Source organism: Hemitrygon akajei, chromosome 6 (assembly GCF_048418815.1).
Source record: "Hemitrygon akajei chromosome 6, sHemAka1.3, whole genome shotgun sequence".
NCBI classification, from domain to species: Eukaryota; Metazoa; Chordata; class Chondrichthyes; order Myliobatiformes; family Dasyatidae; genus Hemitrygon; species Hemitrygon akajei.
The window spans coordinates 5,387,186-5,401,894 of record NC_133129.1 but is presented as its reverse complement, the minus strand read 5'-3'; the positions used below and the strand labels follow the sequence as shown (position 1 = coordinate 5,401,894).

Here is a 14,709-nt window from a genome sequence, read left to right as displayed (position 1 = left end):
GGTCCACATCTATTGACCCCTCTCTAAAGCACAACTATATAATTAAATAGCGTTAGAACATTTGTGTATTTGTGTCTACGTATGAAATGTTATGTGGCGGGGGGGGGGAGTTATTTCTGGGGCCCATCTGCACTTTCTGAACATTCTTCTCAAATTCCAGTCTCTGAGACAGAAAATGGCAAGGTCAACACCCGCGTCCACCACAAGGAGAGTCTACTCAGCCCGGTAGAACCAATTCTACTACCAGCAGAGGGGCAAAAGTGCCTTAATCTCCAGACGGGGCTCAACAACCGTGGTTGGCAGCTCATCCAGAAGATCTAGAGATCTCTGATCTCAAACTTCCGATACCCAGCAAGTCTGTTAGCCTCTGTGGAGAGAGACTGAGTTACCGTCTCAATTTGACCCTACTCCCAGGGTCGTATCCCACCCACCCGAAAATCTCCACTCTCCCTGGACCGGGCTGAACTTTACCTCGGGCCCGGCGCCTGGAGCGCACAGCCTGAAAAGCGGGCCTCACTCGCGTTGTCCGGGTTACCAGTCGCGGCGTGACGCAACCTCGGCGTGCAGCCAATGGCAGGCTGGCGTCAAGCGCGGGCTGGGGAAAGGGGACCAAGGAAGAGCGGGCTGCTGCAGCGGCGGCGGCGGTGAGGGTGAGTGGGGTCCCGAGTCCGGGCTCCGGGGGAATAGAGAGTGAGGGGGAGGAGGGAGGTGTCAGTGAGGTCTGGAGGGGAGTGGATAGTGGGGTCCGGGGATGAGAGGGGAGGGAGGGATCAGTGGGGTCCGTGGAGTCCGGAGTTGGGGAGTGGTCAGCGGGGTTCGGGTGGGAAAGGGATGGGAGAGAGGGGGTCAGTGGAGTCCTGGGGAAAGGGGGAGGGGGCAGTGTGGTCTGGGGGAGGGAGGAAGAGGTTAGTGGGGTCCGGGGTGGGAAGCGAAGGAGGGAGGGTCAGTGGGGTCTGCGGGTGGGGCGAGGTCAGAGGGGTCCGGGGTGGGGCGGGAGAGTGTGGTCAGTGCGGTCCAGGGGGAAGGAGGGGTCTGGGGGGGAGGGTTGGAGTGGCCAGTGGGATTCAGGATGTAGGGATGAGAGGGATCTAGGGGATAGAGGACAGGGGTGTGATTAGTGGGGTCTGGGGGGGACTCCAGAGCAAGGGAGAGGGAGGAGTGAGTGGGGTCAGGGGGAGGGATAGAGAGCGGGAGTGGGAGGGGTTTGTGGGTCCAGGGGGTAGAGTGCAGGGTGAGGGTAGGTGAGCGGGGTCTTGGGGGAAGAGAAAGTGGGGGGACAGTAGTGAGTGGAGTCTGGGGTGGTGGGGATAGAGAACGGGGTGAGGGAGGTGTGCGTGGGGGCATGAAGGGGTGAGTGTCTCCTGGGGAAGGAGTGAGTGGGGTCCGGGGGATAAAGAGTCAATTTGGAAAGATTGAGAATGGCCTCAGGCTGGACAGTGGGTCCAAAGCCTATCGCTGCGGCAGGGCCAGGGTTCTCGTGCGGGGGTGGGGGGGTGCGATCTGGTGTTTGGATGGTTTAAATGCTGGCCCAGTTAAATTGAAAAGGCAGGGTCAGACCGATTCTACTCACTCTGCTGCAACACTTACTCCTATCTCTGTGGTGCTAAGGCTTTGTGTTTACAAGCTTTATGGCAACTTGTCCTGCCGTGTGATGAACTGAGGCTGTGGGACTGCTCTGGATTCCGGGTCTATGGACTCAGTTTGGTTCTTATTGTTTGCATGAGTTGTGTCTCTTCTCTGCACATTGGGTGTTGGTTTTTCTTTTTTTAATTGGGCTCTTTCGGGTTTCTTGCTTTGTGGCTGCCTGTAAGCAGATGAATCTCAAGACTGTACAATTTATAAATACTTTGATAATAACTGTACTTTGAACTTGGAAAAAAATATTCTCTTACGTTCATTTGGTGATCCACAATCCTGCACTGTTCTGTGGATTCTGCACTATTACAGTGCCCCTCCTCATAAAAATAGAAATTAGTTCAATGTCTATAAAATTGTTTTCAAAAGGTCTGAGTTCTTTGTACAATAATAATGCAAGTATTTTTTTCTTTCCGTATGTTGCAAGTATGTTTCAGGGACTGGAGGACCTGAACTGTAAGGAAAGATTGAATAGGTTAGGACTTTATTCCTTGGAGTATATGACAATGAGGGGAGCTTTGATAAAGGTATACAAAGTTATGAGGGATATTGATGGGGTAAGTGCAAGCTTGCTTTCTCCACTGACTTTGGGTGAGGCTTGAACTAGAGGCCATGGGTTAAGGGTGAAAGGTAAAATGTTTAAGAGGAACACGAGTGGGAACTTCTTCACTCAGAGGGTGGTAAGAGTTTGGAGCGAGCTGCCAGCAGAAGTGGTGGATGTGGGTTCCATTGGAACATTAAAGAGAAGTCTGGATAAATACGTGGATACAAGGGGTATGGAAGGCTCTGGTCAGGGTATGGAGGGCTCTGGTCAGGGTGTGGGACTATGGAAGGCAGGATCACAGGTCAGCTTGGACAAGATGGACCAAAGGGCCTGTTTCTGTGCTTTAGTGCTGTATGTCTCTGTCGATGTTATTTTTAAGCACTGTTTACTTTAAATGTGTAACAATGAGTGTTGGGAATAATTTTCCAGCAGACGCCCCTTTGGTTTGCCATGGCCTTGGTGAGTCTGATGGTCACCTACGAGGATGACTCTGTGGAAGTTCGGTTTACAGATGGCTCCAGCCTGCAGCTCTCTCCATGCGGATCAGAGTTTATGGTTGAGAAGGGTCCTACACAGAACTTGCACCCTTTGCAGAGCAGCTGCCGGGTCCGGCAGCGAACGCCATTCGTCATCAGCATTTACAAGGTGGGACAGCCAACTCCTGATTTCGCAAAGCCTTGAACTGCTGTTAGCAACTGTAATAACTCTAACTCACTTTACAATTAAACACATCTAAAGTAAATTTGGACAGGAATCTGGATGAAGACTCTTGGCCCAAAATATCGACAAGTTTATTCCCCTCCATAGTTGTTGTCTGATCTGCTGAGTTCTTCCAGCATTCTGTGAATGTTAATCTACATAAGAACATAAAAAATAGGAGCAGGAGTCGGCCATCTGGCTCATCGAGCCTGCTCCACCATTCAGCAAAATCATGGCTGATCTGGCCATGGACTCATCTCCACATACTTGCCTTTTCTCTGTAACCCTTAATTCCCTGCTATGCAAAAATCTGTCCAACTTTGTCTTAAATATATTTACTGAGGTAGCCTCCACTGCTTCATTGGGCAGAGAATTCCACAGATTCACCACTCTCTGGGAATAGCAGTTCCTCATCTCTGTCCTAAATCTACTCCCTCAAATCTTGAGGCTATGTCCCCTAGTTCGAGTCTGACCTACCAGTGGAAACAGCTTTCCTGCCTCTATCTTACCTATCCTTTTTATAATTTTATATGTTTCTATAAGATCTCCTCTCAAAGTTGTCATTGTACAGTACGTGCCTCAACTACCCTAGCAACTGACCTCTCTCACCTTCAACCTACACCCTCTCGTTCTTTATTCCCCAACTCTTGGAGAAAAACTGAGCGCACTCACCCTATCTATGCACCTCATGACTTTATACACTTCTATAAGATCACCTCACAGTCTGCTATGTACTAAGGAATAAAGTTCCTAACCTGTCCAACCTCTCCCTATGATTCAGTCCTGGCAGCATCCATGTAAGTCTTTTCTGCATTCTTTCCAGTTTAATAACCTCTTTCCCACAGCAGGCCAACCAAAACTGAACATAATACTCAAAGTGCAGTCTCACCAGCTTCCTGTACAATCACACTCTGACATCCCAACTTTTATCCTTTATGCCCTGACTATGAATACAGGGATAAGGACCATCTGCAGGCAGAATAGAATTAGTTTAACTTGCCATGATGCTTGGCATGGACAATGTGGGCTGAATGGCCTGTTCCTCTTCTGTGTACTAGGTCTTTCACAGTAAATGCTGACTTTCCACCATTTTTGTTTTAGGTGCAAACATTGTCTGAGTATTCTGTGCTAACTGTCTTTCTTTTAGGAGCAAGTGCTACATGCATTGGAATTCAGGAATCGGTTTGCTTCACGGCCTTACCTCCCCGCAAATCTGATCACTGCAGACAAGCTGTTGGTGAGTTCTGCAGCCTCTCTGATGATCAATCTCCCTGAACCATAATCCACACACAGTAAACACGCACAGCATCTTGTTGCACTAGGCTCAGAATAATACATTGCACAAAAGGCCAGTCGTGAACACAAGAGATTCTCTGGATGCTGGAAATCCAGACCAACATAAAAAATGTTGGAGGAACTCAACAAGCTGCCTGACCTGCCAAGTTCCTCCAGCATATTGTGTGTTACATAAGGCCAGTAATTTTTTCCTAAGATCAATCATAGAAACATTGGCTTTCTCGTTTGGCTTCATCAGTTTATCTCACAAATAAAGACTGCACACAGAATATTAATTTATTTTCTCTGTGTCATTCCTGAGAGCTCATTATTTCAAGTTCAAGTTTATTGTCATTCAACCCGTACGCATGTATACTGTCAAATGAAGCAATGTTCCTCTGGACCAAGGTGCACCATACAGTACATATAACTCGCATACATAGCACATACAGTAATGTTACCACAAATAAATTAACAAATAATAAGGTGCATTTATGAGACAAGTTAAAAAGTAAACGGTATAACACTACTGCCACTTCATACATGATGAGACCTGAGTGGTGGCAGGGATTTCACTAGTCTCACATTCTGGAGGAAGAACCTGTTACCCATCCTGACAGTTCTTGTCCTAATTTCTGTGGTATCTTCTGCCTGATGGTAGGGCTCTAAATAGATTGCTGGACAGATGGAAGAGTTCATCAATGATGCTAAGGGCTCTGTGTAGGTTGTGCTCTTGATAAATTTCTCTGATGGGTGGAAGAGACCCAAATGAGAGACCCTCTCAGCAATTCTCACAATGCTTGTAATCAGATGCCTTACAGTCCTGTACCAAATGGTAATGCAGCTGGTCAGGGCAGCCGATGGTATAAATTACTTATTTACAAATTGGGTGGTGTTTGCAATCCATAAGACCATTCAACTCATCGATCTATTCGCCATTCAATCGTGGCTGATCTTATTTTTGAACCCAATATTTCCTCCTCCTCCTCCCCCTCCCCATAACCCTTGACTCTATTACCAATTAAGAACCTTTTAGTCTTTGCCTTAAAGACACCCCTTGACCTTGGCCTCCACAGCCCTGTGTTGCAACAAATTCACCACCCTTTGGCTGAAGAAATTGCTCCTCATCTCATCTCTGAAGTGACATCCAGTATTGTGAGGCTGCACCTTAGACCCTAGTTCCTCCCATTGATGCAAACATCCTGTTCACATCCACTCTATCCAGGTCTCTCAGTGGCTTTAAATGAAAGCAGAGGTGTTGATGTTGACAGAACCGAGTCTGCAGGCCCCAGTCCATGTCAACTTGAGGCCTGTCCTGGGATTAAAGGACTGTGTATGTCTGTGGGTAGTGGGGAGGAACAGGGCTTGTTTTTGCTGCTGTTTGTAGCTTCTTGTGCTCTGCATTGTTCTGCCCAGCATTATGGGCATACTATGTTGGACCAGGATGTGTGGCAACACTTGTGAGCTATCCCAGCACATCCTTGAGTGTTTTGGTAGTTAACACAAGCAGCGCTGTTCACTGGGTATCTTGATGTACGTGTGACAAATAAATTTGAACCTTGAAATGATCCCCATCATCCTTCTGAACCCCACAGCGCTGACCTAGAGACATTAAATGCTCCCCGTGTGGGATTGAGAGAGGTAATAATTGGGCATGATAGAATTGTGGAGCTGATGTGATGGGCCGAATGGCCTTATTCAGCTCCTTGATCTTATGGTGTTAAACGATCCACTATCATATTAATAGTGATCTCAGAGTGTACAATCTTTCCTATGACAACTTGATCTTAAAAACTGCTGTGTACATTTAAGTTTTTTTTCCTCTGATTAATCTATGTTCAAACTTCTGCTCTTTTCCCACGCCTTTGCAGAATGTGTTCTACGATATTTCCAAAGTGAGGTGGCCCGGTGCCAGTAATGAAGGTGCGGTGACAGTTGCTGGTGATGGTCGGGTTACAGTCTGCTCTCTGGGAGGTTTCGCCTTCCTCCACTTATCTCCATCTCGGCTTGAGTTCACCGTGGATTTCCTGGCACGAGTCAGCCAGTCTGCCTCGAGCAAGTCACATCTTAAACTGGAATCAGCACAGAACGATGAACATTACAAAAATCAGGAAAATGTGGAGCCCGTAGGACTGACCTCTGGGCACAATGTTTCGGAGAGAAGAGCCCAGAGTCGGCAGAGTGAAGCCTCAGCAGCCACTGGTCCTCGTGGTTCACACCTCAAGGGCAGAGGGCCAACACGGATCCATTCCAAGTACATGTACCAGTACACCTGGGTGGTTCAGCACCACACTGTGTCCTGGTGCCCACCAGAGTGGCGGCACCCTCTGCATCTGGCACTTCACTATAATCGCCAGCAGGATAAATCACCAGACCCAAGTGGGATGGGTGACCACACGGGCAGTCCTGGCACACTGGTGCCTGCTGCAGTGCCAGAAGTGACAACTGTCCTTCGAGGTTCACTGCCCCTTAACTGCCCAGCCCCACATCTTCACAGGTAGGTTCTCTTAGCACTTGATCAGGGGTTGTTTACCACACCCTCTCTGTAAGGGGCTGTAAGCATTTGGGGGCAGAGGCACAGTATATCTTTATTTCTCAAGGGTGGTGCATGCTCTCTCTCAAGTCGAGTTTATTGTCCTGTGCATAGGTACATTGTGTCACAGGTACAATGAAAAACTCGTTTGCAACAGCGTCGTAGACAGGTACAAAGTTCAAAGTAAATTTATTGTTAAAGTAGATATCATCATCATCATCATGATGTGCTGTGTCGTATGATGTGGGCAATCATGGTCTATCAATGACCATGTTTGTTCTTGGCAAATTTTTATGTAGCTGTTTGCCATTGCCATCTTCTGGGCAGTGTCTTTACAAGATGGGTGACCCCAGCCATTACCAACATATTAGAGAATGTCTGCCTGGTGTCAGTGGTTGCACAACCAGTTGTGATATGCACCGGCTGCTCATACATATATGTCACCACAAACAACAGTGAGATGTGTTTCCTTGCGGGCATACACAGTAAATCCAAGAAACGCAATAGAATCAAAGAAAGACCGCACCCAACAGGACGGACAAACAGGTAAAGTGCAAAAGGCAACAAACTGTGCAAATACAAAAATTAATAATAATAAATATCGAGGACATGAGATGAAGAGTCCTTGAAAGTGAGTCCATAGGTTGTGGAATCAGTTCAGTGTTGGAGTGAGGGGGTAAAGATAACATACAGAACATAAAATATACATAAAATTATTATATAGAGGGATGAGAGAAGAAAAGACTGCAAAAGCAAGACTGAAGTGCAAAATCAAAACAAAGATGCAATCAAAGACACGTCTATGATAGTCGAGCAGTTCCTGAATATGGTGGTGTGGAACTTCAGGCTTCTGTACCTCCTGCACGGCAGTAACAGCAAGAGATTGGTGTGGGCCAGTTGCTGGTTTTCTTCCACACATCTTCTTGAGGTAGCATCTCATGTAGATGCTGTCAGAGGTGGAGAGGCATGTGCCCATGATGGACCAGGTTGTGCCTCTTGTGTTGTTGGAATGGCTGGATATTGAAATGCCTACATGTGCTATTGTCTAATTGCCATACCTAGCCATGTTAAAACCAGTCTGGATACTGTTACCAGCTTCAGTATCATGTGGACTGCAGCCTACCATAGTCAAAGTTGTGGTAAGGCAAGGGTTACCATAATATCCAGGCACAGAGAGTACAGACAGCTCAGGCAAGAAACAGTTGCTTTACTAACTTCAAAGTATCATTAGTTGTCAGCTTGTAGTTTCTATTGATTTTAACACCTGTATTGTCAAAGGTGATTGAGCTTGCAAATAAGGAATTCAAACATACAGAGTTTACCAAATGGTCAGTATCTGTAACTCCTAGTTAATTGTGCATAAAAGTGGCATTTTGCTGTTCTGAATTCAGAACCGTGTGGGTGACAGGGGCCATGCTGATCTCAATGCACAAGTAAAGTATGTTTGAGTTGAGGTGTGCGTTCAGTGTCCAGTTATTTTACTATCGGCGACGACACCGTCTCTCTAAGTTGTCAGACTACAATTAATGAAGAGGTAAGAAAAACATTAACTATGCAGAGCATTTTTAGAAAGCTCCTTGGTATTTAGACTATCATAATAGTGATAGTGATGCAATTCCCTTTGCTTGCTGTTGATTAACGATGCCGGTCAGTAGTGACTGCTGTTTCTGCTCCCAGGTGGCGATATAGAAATGTGCTGAATCCAAGAGTGCTGGACCTGGAGAGCTGCCTGTGTTCAGAGCCAGTGAAAATGATTTGGTACCAAGGGGTGGTCTACAGGTAAGAGCCACTAGGGACTTGAAATGATGCTGCATTAACAGGGCTGTTTCCACTTCAGTGGGGTATATTGAGTGTTAGAGTTGGAGATCTGTGTGTGAGGGTAGAATGGGACCTGTTCTGCTATTGTTTTGTTGTATTCTGTATTGTTCTGCCAAGCATTGTGGCTTTTTATGTTGACATTAGAACATGTGGTGACAGTTGCAGGCACATCCTTGAGTGTGTTGGTTGTTAACGCAAACGGCGCATTTCATTTTACAGTATGTTTTGATGTGCATGCGATAAATAAATCTGAAATCTATTGTGGTGGAATGGATGTTTAAGTGGCTCTGTGGGATGCCAGTCAAGCAGGAGGAGGCCACACAAGTGTGGCCAGAAGGAAACTATTTCATCAGGCTGATTTGTAGTAAACAGAAAATCTCTGAAGAGTCTCCTCGTGACCGGGTTCTCTGGTTTCCTCGCGCATTCCAAAGACATTCAAATTAGTAGTTTAATTGGTCACATAGGTGTAATTGGGCTTCATGGGCTTGTTAGGCTGGAAGGGTCTGTTACTGCGCTGTATCTCTAAATTTAAAAAAAAAAGTAGATTAAAATAATAAAATTTAAAAATTACTTGATTGTCAATTTCCCAACTGCCAAGGTGGGATTTGAACTTGTATCTCTAGATTACCAGTTCAAAGTTCAGGTTGCTGCTTAAGCACTGAGATACTGTCAGTGATGCTTGTGACTTCCAGGTGTCAGTCTGTTCAAATTTCTGGTTCTTCTTCAGGGTTATTGCTGGGTCAGTGACCTCTGTGGAAATTTACCCAGGAGACGGTTCTGTTCTCAAGCCCCACGATGCCACGAACAGCTACTTCACTCATTATTGGCCAGGATGCGCTGGTGAGCAGGTAAATGAGTTCTAATTTTCCATCAACAAAGCCGTGCTTTCTGTTTGGTTATCCAGTGGCTCTGAGCTTTAATGGCCTGACCTGGTCTGGTAGTGAGGCAACAGAGACCCCCAGGGCTAATTCTCTGTGCTGTTTGTGATTGGGTGGAGACGGAGAACCCCAGGCCAGGAACTGAAGTGTGTGGATAATAGAAAGGGCAGCACGGTAGCATAGCGGTTAGTGCAATGCTGTCACAGCACCAGCCATCACCAATTGCAGTTTGTAAGTTCTCCCTGTTTCCTCTCTCATTTCAAAGATATACAGGTTAGGGTTAGTGAGTTGTGGGGATACTATATACTTGTGCCAAAAGTGTGGTGAGGTTTTTGGGCTGCCTATCTAAATCCATGTTAATTTAATGCAAATGATGCGTTTCACTGTATGTTTCAATGTATATATGACAAATAAAGCTAGTACGTATTTATCTTTTGTTTAAAAATAAAGCCAGTTTGGATTCCACCTCTGGTTCGTCATTGCCTCCTGGTGGAAAGTCTGCATTGTGTGGTTGCCAGGCAGTGTAATACATCCTCTGTATTACATATGTGGGATGGTCACTTGGATAAAGTACAAAGGAAGGTAGATCGAGATTTCAAAGTTCAAAGTAAATTTATTATCAAAGTAATATATGTCACCAAATACAACCCTGAGATTCATTTTCCAGTCGGCTTTCAAATTAGATACAAAGGAACACAATAGAGTCAATAGGAAAAAAAACTGTACCCAAGATGAACGAACAAACAATAAGTGTGATAAAGAGAACAAACCATGGCAAGTACAAATAGTGACAAACAAAATAATAAACAAACAAACAAGCAATAACTTCAAGAGCATGAGATGAAGAGTTCCTGAAAGTAAGTCCATAGGTTGTGGGAACAGTTCAGTGATGGGGCAAATGAAGTTGAGTGGTTATCATCTTTGATTGAAAAGCCTGATGGTTGAGGGGTGATAACTGCTACTGAACCTGGTGGTGTTGGTCCTGAGGCTCCTGTTCCTTCCTGATGGTAGCAGTGAGAAGAGAGCATGACTTGGGTGGTGGGGTTCTGATGGATGCTGCTTCCTGAGGCAGCACACTTGGTGGATGTGCTCAGTAATGAGGAAGGCTTTACCTGTGCTAGACTGCGCCATATCCATTATTTTTTTCCCAAGGGCATAGGTGTGTCCGTATCAGGCCATGGTGCAATCAGTTTATATACTCTCCAGCATGCTGCAATAGAGGTTTGTCAAAGTTTTTGATAAAATGCCAAATCTTGGCAACCTTGTAAGAAAGTAGTCATAGAATCATAGTAAAGTACAGCCCTTCAGCCCTTCTAGTCCCTACCAAGCCAGATACACGGTTCAGGACACTAGTCTCATCACGCTCAGCCTTTTGATTCCTGACTTTGTCTGAGATCTTACCAACATCTGCCTCCACAATCTCTCCACTAACTGTTCAGGCAATCTGGTCCCCATCACCCTGCAGCTCCAGGTTATGTATGTTATTTAGACATGGGAGTTGAATAATTGCCACCTTCAAATTACCTCCCAGATCAAGAATCTTCAAAATATGGGGAGAAGGAAAGGGCAGTTTAGTCAAGAGTCAGTAATAATTGGACCACACCATCTCTGGTCCTTTTAATAGCACCAGTTTAGTTCTACTAATCATTATAATCTCAATGGCAAATCATGTTAATGTGCAGTGACATTCACTCATATAGCTAAGATTATATTTGAGTGAAGGGTGGCACGGTAGCATGATGGCAAAAGCAAAACAGTTTCAGTTCCCGCAGGAGTTGGTAAGGAGTTTGTACGTTCTCCCTGTGACTGTGTGGGTGTTCTCCAGTTTCCTCCCGAATTGCAAAGACGTACAGGTTAGTGGGTTAATTAGTCATGTGGATATAATGACTCGTTACCATGCTGTATCTCTGACATCTCTCTGCCTGTTTCATCTGTGTACAAACTCCCTCATCTGCCTGTAACACAGACTCACCGGGCACATCTTGTCACTGTCTCCCAGCTCAATACAGGCCCAAGCTAAAGACACGCATGCAAGATGCAGGAAGTCTGAAATAAAAATAAAAGTGCTCTGAATCAGGCAGAGTCTAGATTTTAGGTTTAGAATTAAGATGCATTTATTTATTTTATGCAGGGTACTGTGCAAAAGTCTTAAGCACATATATATAGCTAGGGTGTCTAAGACTTTTGCACAGTACTGTATTTGTCAATGTGGAGCAGAGAGTGAGTTTGTAAATGTGGCGGAAGCGAGGGATGTTGGGAATGGTGAGGGTGGGGTGCCGCGGAGGGGGTGTGAGACAGGTGGCAGAGAAAGGGAGCCAGAGGCAGAGGGTGGGCTGGGTGCAGACACACCCAGCCCTGAGACACCAGGCAAGGTCATTAGATCCCAAACAATTGGTTTATTGATTAATACAGAATGTCTTTCTGGTGCTTTCCACTCCCTCCCCTCTCCCTGCTCCCTTCCCACTCTCAGTTCTCAATAGAGAACCATATCAGAATCAGATTTATCATCACTCAACATATATCTTTTTTTTTGTAGCAGTAGTACAACGCAATACCTAAAATTATTACAGTACTGTGCAAAAGTTTTGGGTGCACGCGCTCTCCCTCTCTCTCTCTCTCTCTCTCCCCCCCCCCAACCGGCACACCTAAGGATCTGCTGCAGGCAGCCCGCAAGTGCCACCACACACTCTGGTGCCAATGTGGTTTGGCCAACTTGTCAGCAGGACAATACAAACAACAGCAAAACGTAAGCACATAGAGATTCTGCAGATGCTGGAATAGGGTCGATGTTTTGGATAAGACCCTTCATCTGATGAGTGATCTAACGTGTCTGATGAAGGGTCTCAGCCCAAAGCATCAAATCTTTATTCCTCTCCATAGATGCTACCTGACCAGCTGAATTCCTCCAGCATTTTGTGTGCGATACTAACAGCAGCGTGGTCATGTAACAGTTAGTGTGGTGCTATTACTGGAGTTCAGAGTTCAATTCCGTTCTGTAGGGAGTCACTGCCTCCTCAGTAGAATGTAGGTTTTCCCCAGGAGCTCCAGTTTCCTCCCATGTTCCACAGACCTACAGGTTAGTGGGTTAATTGGTCACATGGCTGTAATTGTGCAGCAGGACTTGTTCATGTGCTCTATCTCTGACATCTCTTTGCCTGTTTCATTTGTGTACAGACTCCCTCATCTGCCGGCACAGCCTCATCGGGCTGTTTATACACTCACCTGTAGGTTGATTGGTCATTATGGCCAAGCAGAGCTCCAGTGCCATATTCAAGTTTGCTGATGACATCATGTCATAGATTGAATCACAGGTGGTGATGCATCAGCATGTAGGAGGGAGACTGAAAATCTGTCTGAATGGTAGCATAGCAACAACCTCCCACTCAGTATCAGCAAGTCCAAGCAGCTGATTATAGACATCAGGAAAGGAAACCCGAGGTCCATGAACCTCTCCTCATTGGAGAGGGTTAGCAACTTTAGATTCCTGGGTGTTATTATTTCGGCAGACTTGTCCTGGCCCAGCATGCAAGTGTAATTACGAAGAAAGCAGGGCAGCGCCCCCACTTCCTTAGGAGTTTGCGGATATTCGACCTGACATATAAAACTTTGACAAATTTCTATAGATATGTAGTGGAGAGTATATTGACCTTACAAGTCTGGTATGGAAACACCAATGCCCTTAAACAGAAAATCCTACAAAAAGTCGTGGAACAGTTATTATCTCTCAACCATCAGGCTCTTGAACCAAGGGAAATAACTTCATTTGCCTCATCACTGAACTGCTCCTACTCACTTTCAAGGATTCTTTACCTCATGTTCTCGATATTTATTGCATATTTATTATCGGTGTTTTTTTTGGTTGTGTTTGCTTTTGTTGTGTCTGCACGCAATGCCCAAGGTGGGTGGTCTTTTATTCATTCTGTTTTAGTTATTATTCTTTAGATTTGTTGAGTATTCCCACAAGAAAATGAATCTCAGGGTTGTATGTGGTGACATGTGTACTTTGATAATAAAAGTTTATTTTGAACTTGAAGTTGTGCTGTAATTAGGTTGGGTTTGTTCAGACTCTTGGGGTTGCTGGGGCATTGTGACTCGAAGAGCCTACTCTGTGCAAACCTCTTGCAGGTTTATCAGATTTAAATCCAGGTGTTCCCTGTATTTCTGTGTGTGTTTGTACTGCCCGTGATGCAGCATCAAGGAGCTTCACTGGATGTCCTTTCTGTTTCTGGCTCAGGGAGAAGAGAGAATGTACAGAGTGAGCAGCCTTCCTCCGGACATACCAGGCTCCAAATACTCCATCTGTTCCTTGGTCACGCATGCAGTCAGGTACTCTGCTCCCAAAACTTAAACTATTTAATTTAAAATGTGTTCTTTGTTGTGGGTTCAACATTAGTGCCTATCCCTAATGGCCCTTGAAAAGGTGATTGAAAATACCACGATTTTTCCCATTCTGCTAGACCATTAGATGTAGAAGCAGAATTAGGCTTTTAGCCCATCGTGTCTTGTCATGGCAGATTTATTTTCCCTCTCAACCCTATTCTCCTGCCTTCCCCTCATAACCTTTGACACCCTGACTACTCAAAAACCTATCAATCTCCACTTTAAATACAAGACCATAAGAAATAGGAGCAGAATTAGGCTGTCTGACCCATCGAGTCTGCACTGCTCAGTCTCCTGCCTTCTCCCCATATCCCTTCATACCCTGACCAATCAATAATATATCAACCTCTGGCTTAAATATACATAAAGGCTTGGCCTGCACAGCTGCCTGTGGCAATAAGTTCCACAGATTCACCACTCTCTGGCTTAAGAAATTCTTCTTCATTTCTGTTCTAAAGGGATGCCCCTCAATTCTGAGTCTGTGTAATCTTAGCCTCTCCCACCATAGGAAACATCCTCTCAACATCCACTCAGTTAAGGCCTTTCACCATTTGATAGGTCTCAAAGAGGTCACCCCTCAATCATATAAACCATATGACACATATAACAACTATAGGACGGAAACTTGCCATCTCGGCCCTTCTAGTCTGTGCCGAATGCTTACTCTCACCTAGTCCCACTGACCTGCATTCCATCTTTTCCTTCTTAATGACTTATTTAGTTGCCTTCTGTTTGTTCTTAAAAGCTTCCCAACCCTCTAGCTTCCCATTAATTTTTGCTCTATTAATGCCCTCTCTTTGGCTTTTATGTTGGTGTTGGTTTTGATTTCTCTTGTTAGCCACAGTTGTGTCACCTTGCCTTTAGAATACTTCTTCCACTTTGGGATGTAAATATTCTGTGTTTTCCAAATTGTTTCCAGAAATTCCAGTCATTGCTGCTCTGCCGTC

At 45.3% G+C, this 14,709-nt stretch overlaps 1 protein-coding gene across 1 annotated transcript in view; it reads left to right on the top strand.

The window, feature by feature from the left end:
• The first annotated feature begins 600 nt into the window (after positions 1 to 600).
• c6h5orf34 (chromosome 6 C5orf34 homolog) overlaps positions 601 to 14,709 on the top strand; it is a 39,640-nt gene continuing 25,531 nt past the window's right edge. The window contains exons 1-7 of the mRNA XM_073047800.1: positions 601 to 650; positions 2,609 to 2,824; positions 4,026 to 4,115; positions 6,025 to 6,650; positions 8,364 to 8,465; positions 9,232 to 9,352; positions 13,617 to 13,708. Of these exons, the coding sequence (XP_072903901.1) occupies positions 2,630 to 2,824; positions 4,026 to 4,115; positions 6,025 to 6,650; positions 8,364 to 8,465; positions 9,232 to 9,352; positions 13,617 to 13,708 (1,226 nt within the window). The 5' untranslated portion in view covers positions 601 to 650; positions 2,609 to 2,629. The remainder of the gene's footprint in view (positions 651 to 2,608; positions 2,825 to 4,025; positions 4,116 to 6,024; positions 6,651 to 8,363; positions 8,466 to 9,231; positions 9,353 to 13,616; positions 13,709 to 14,709) is intronic.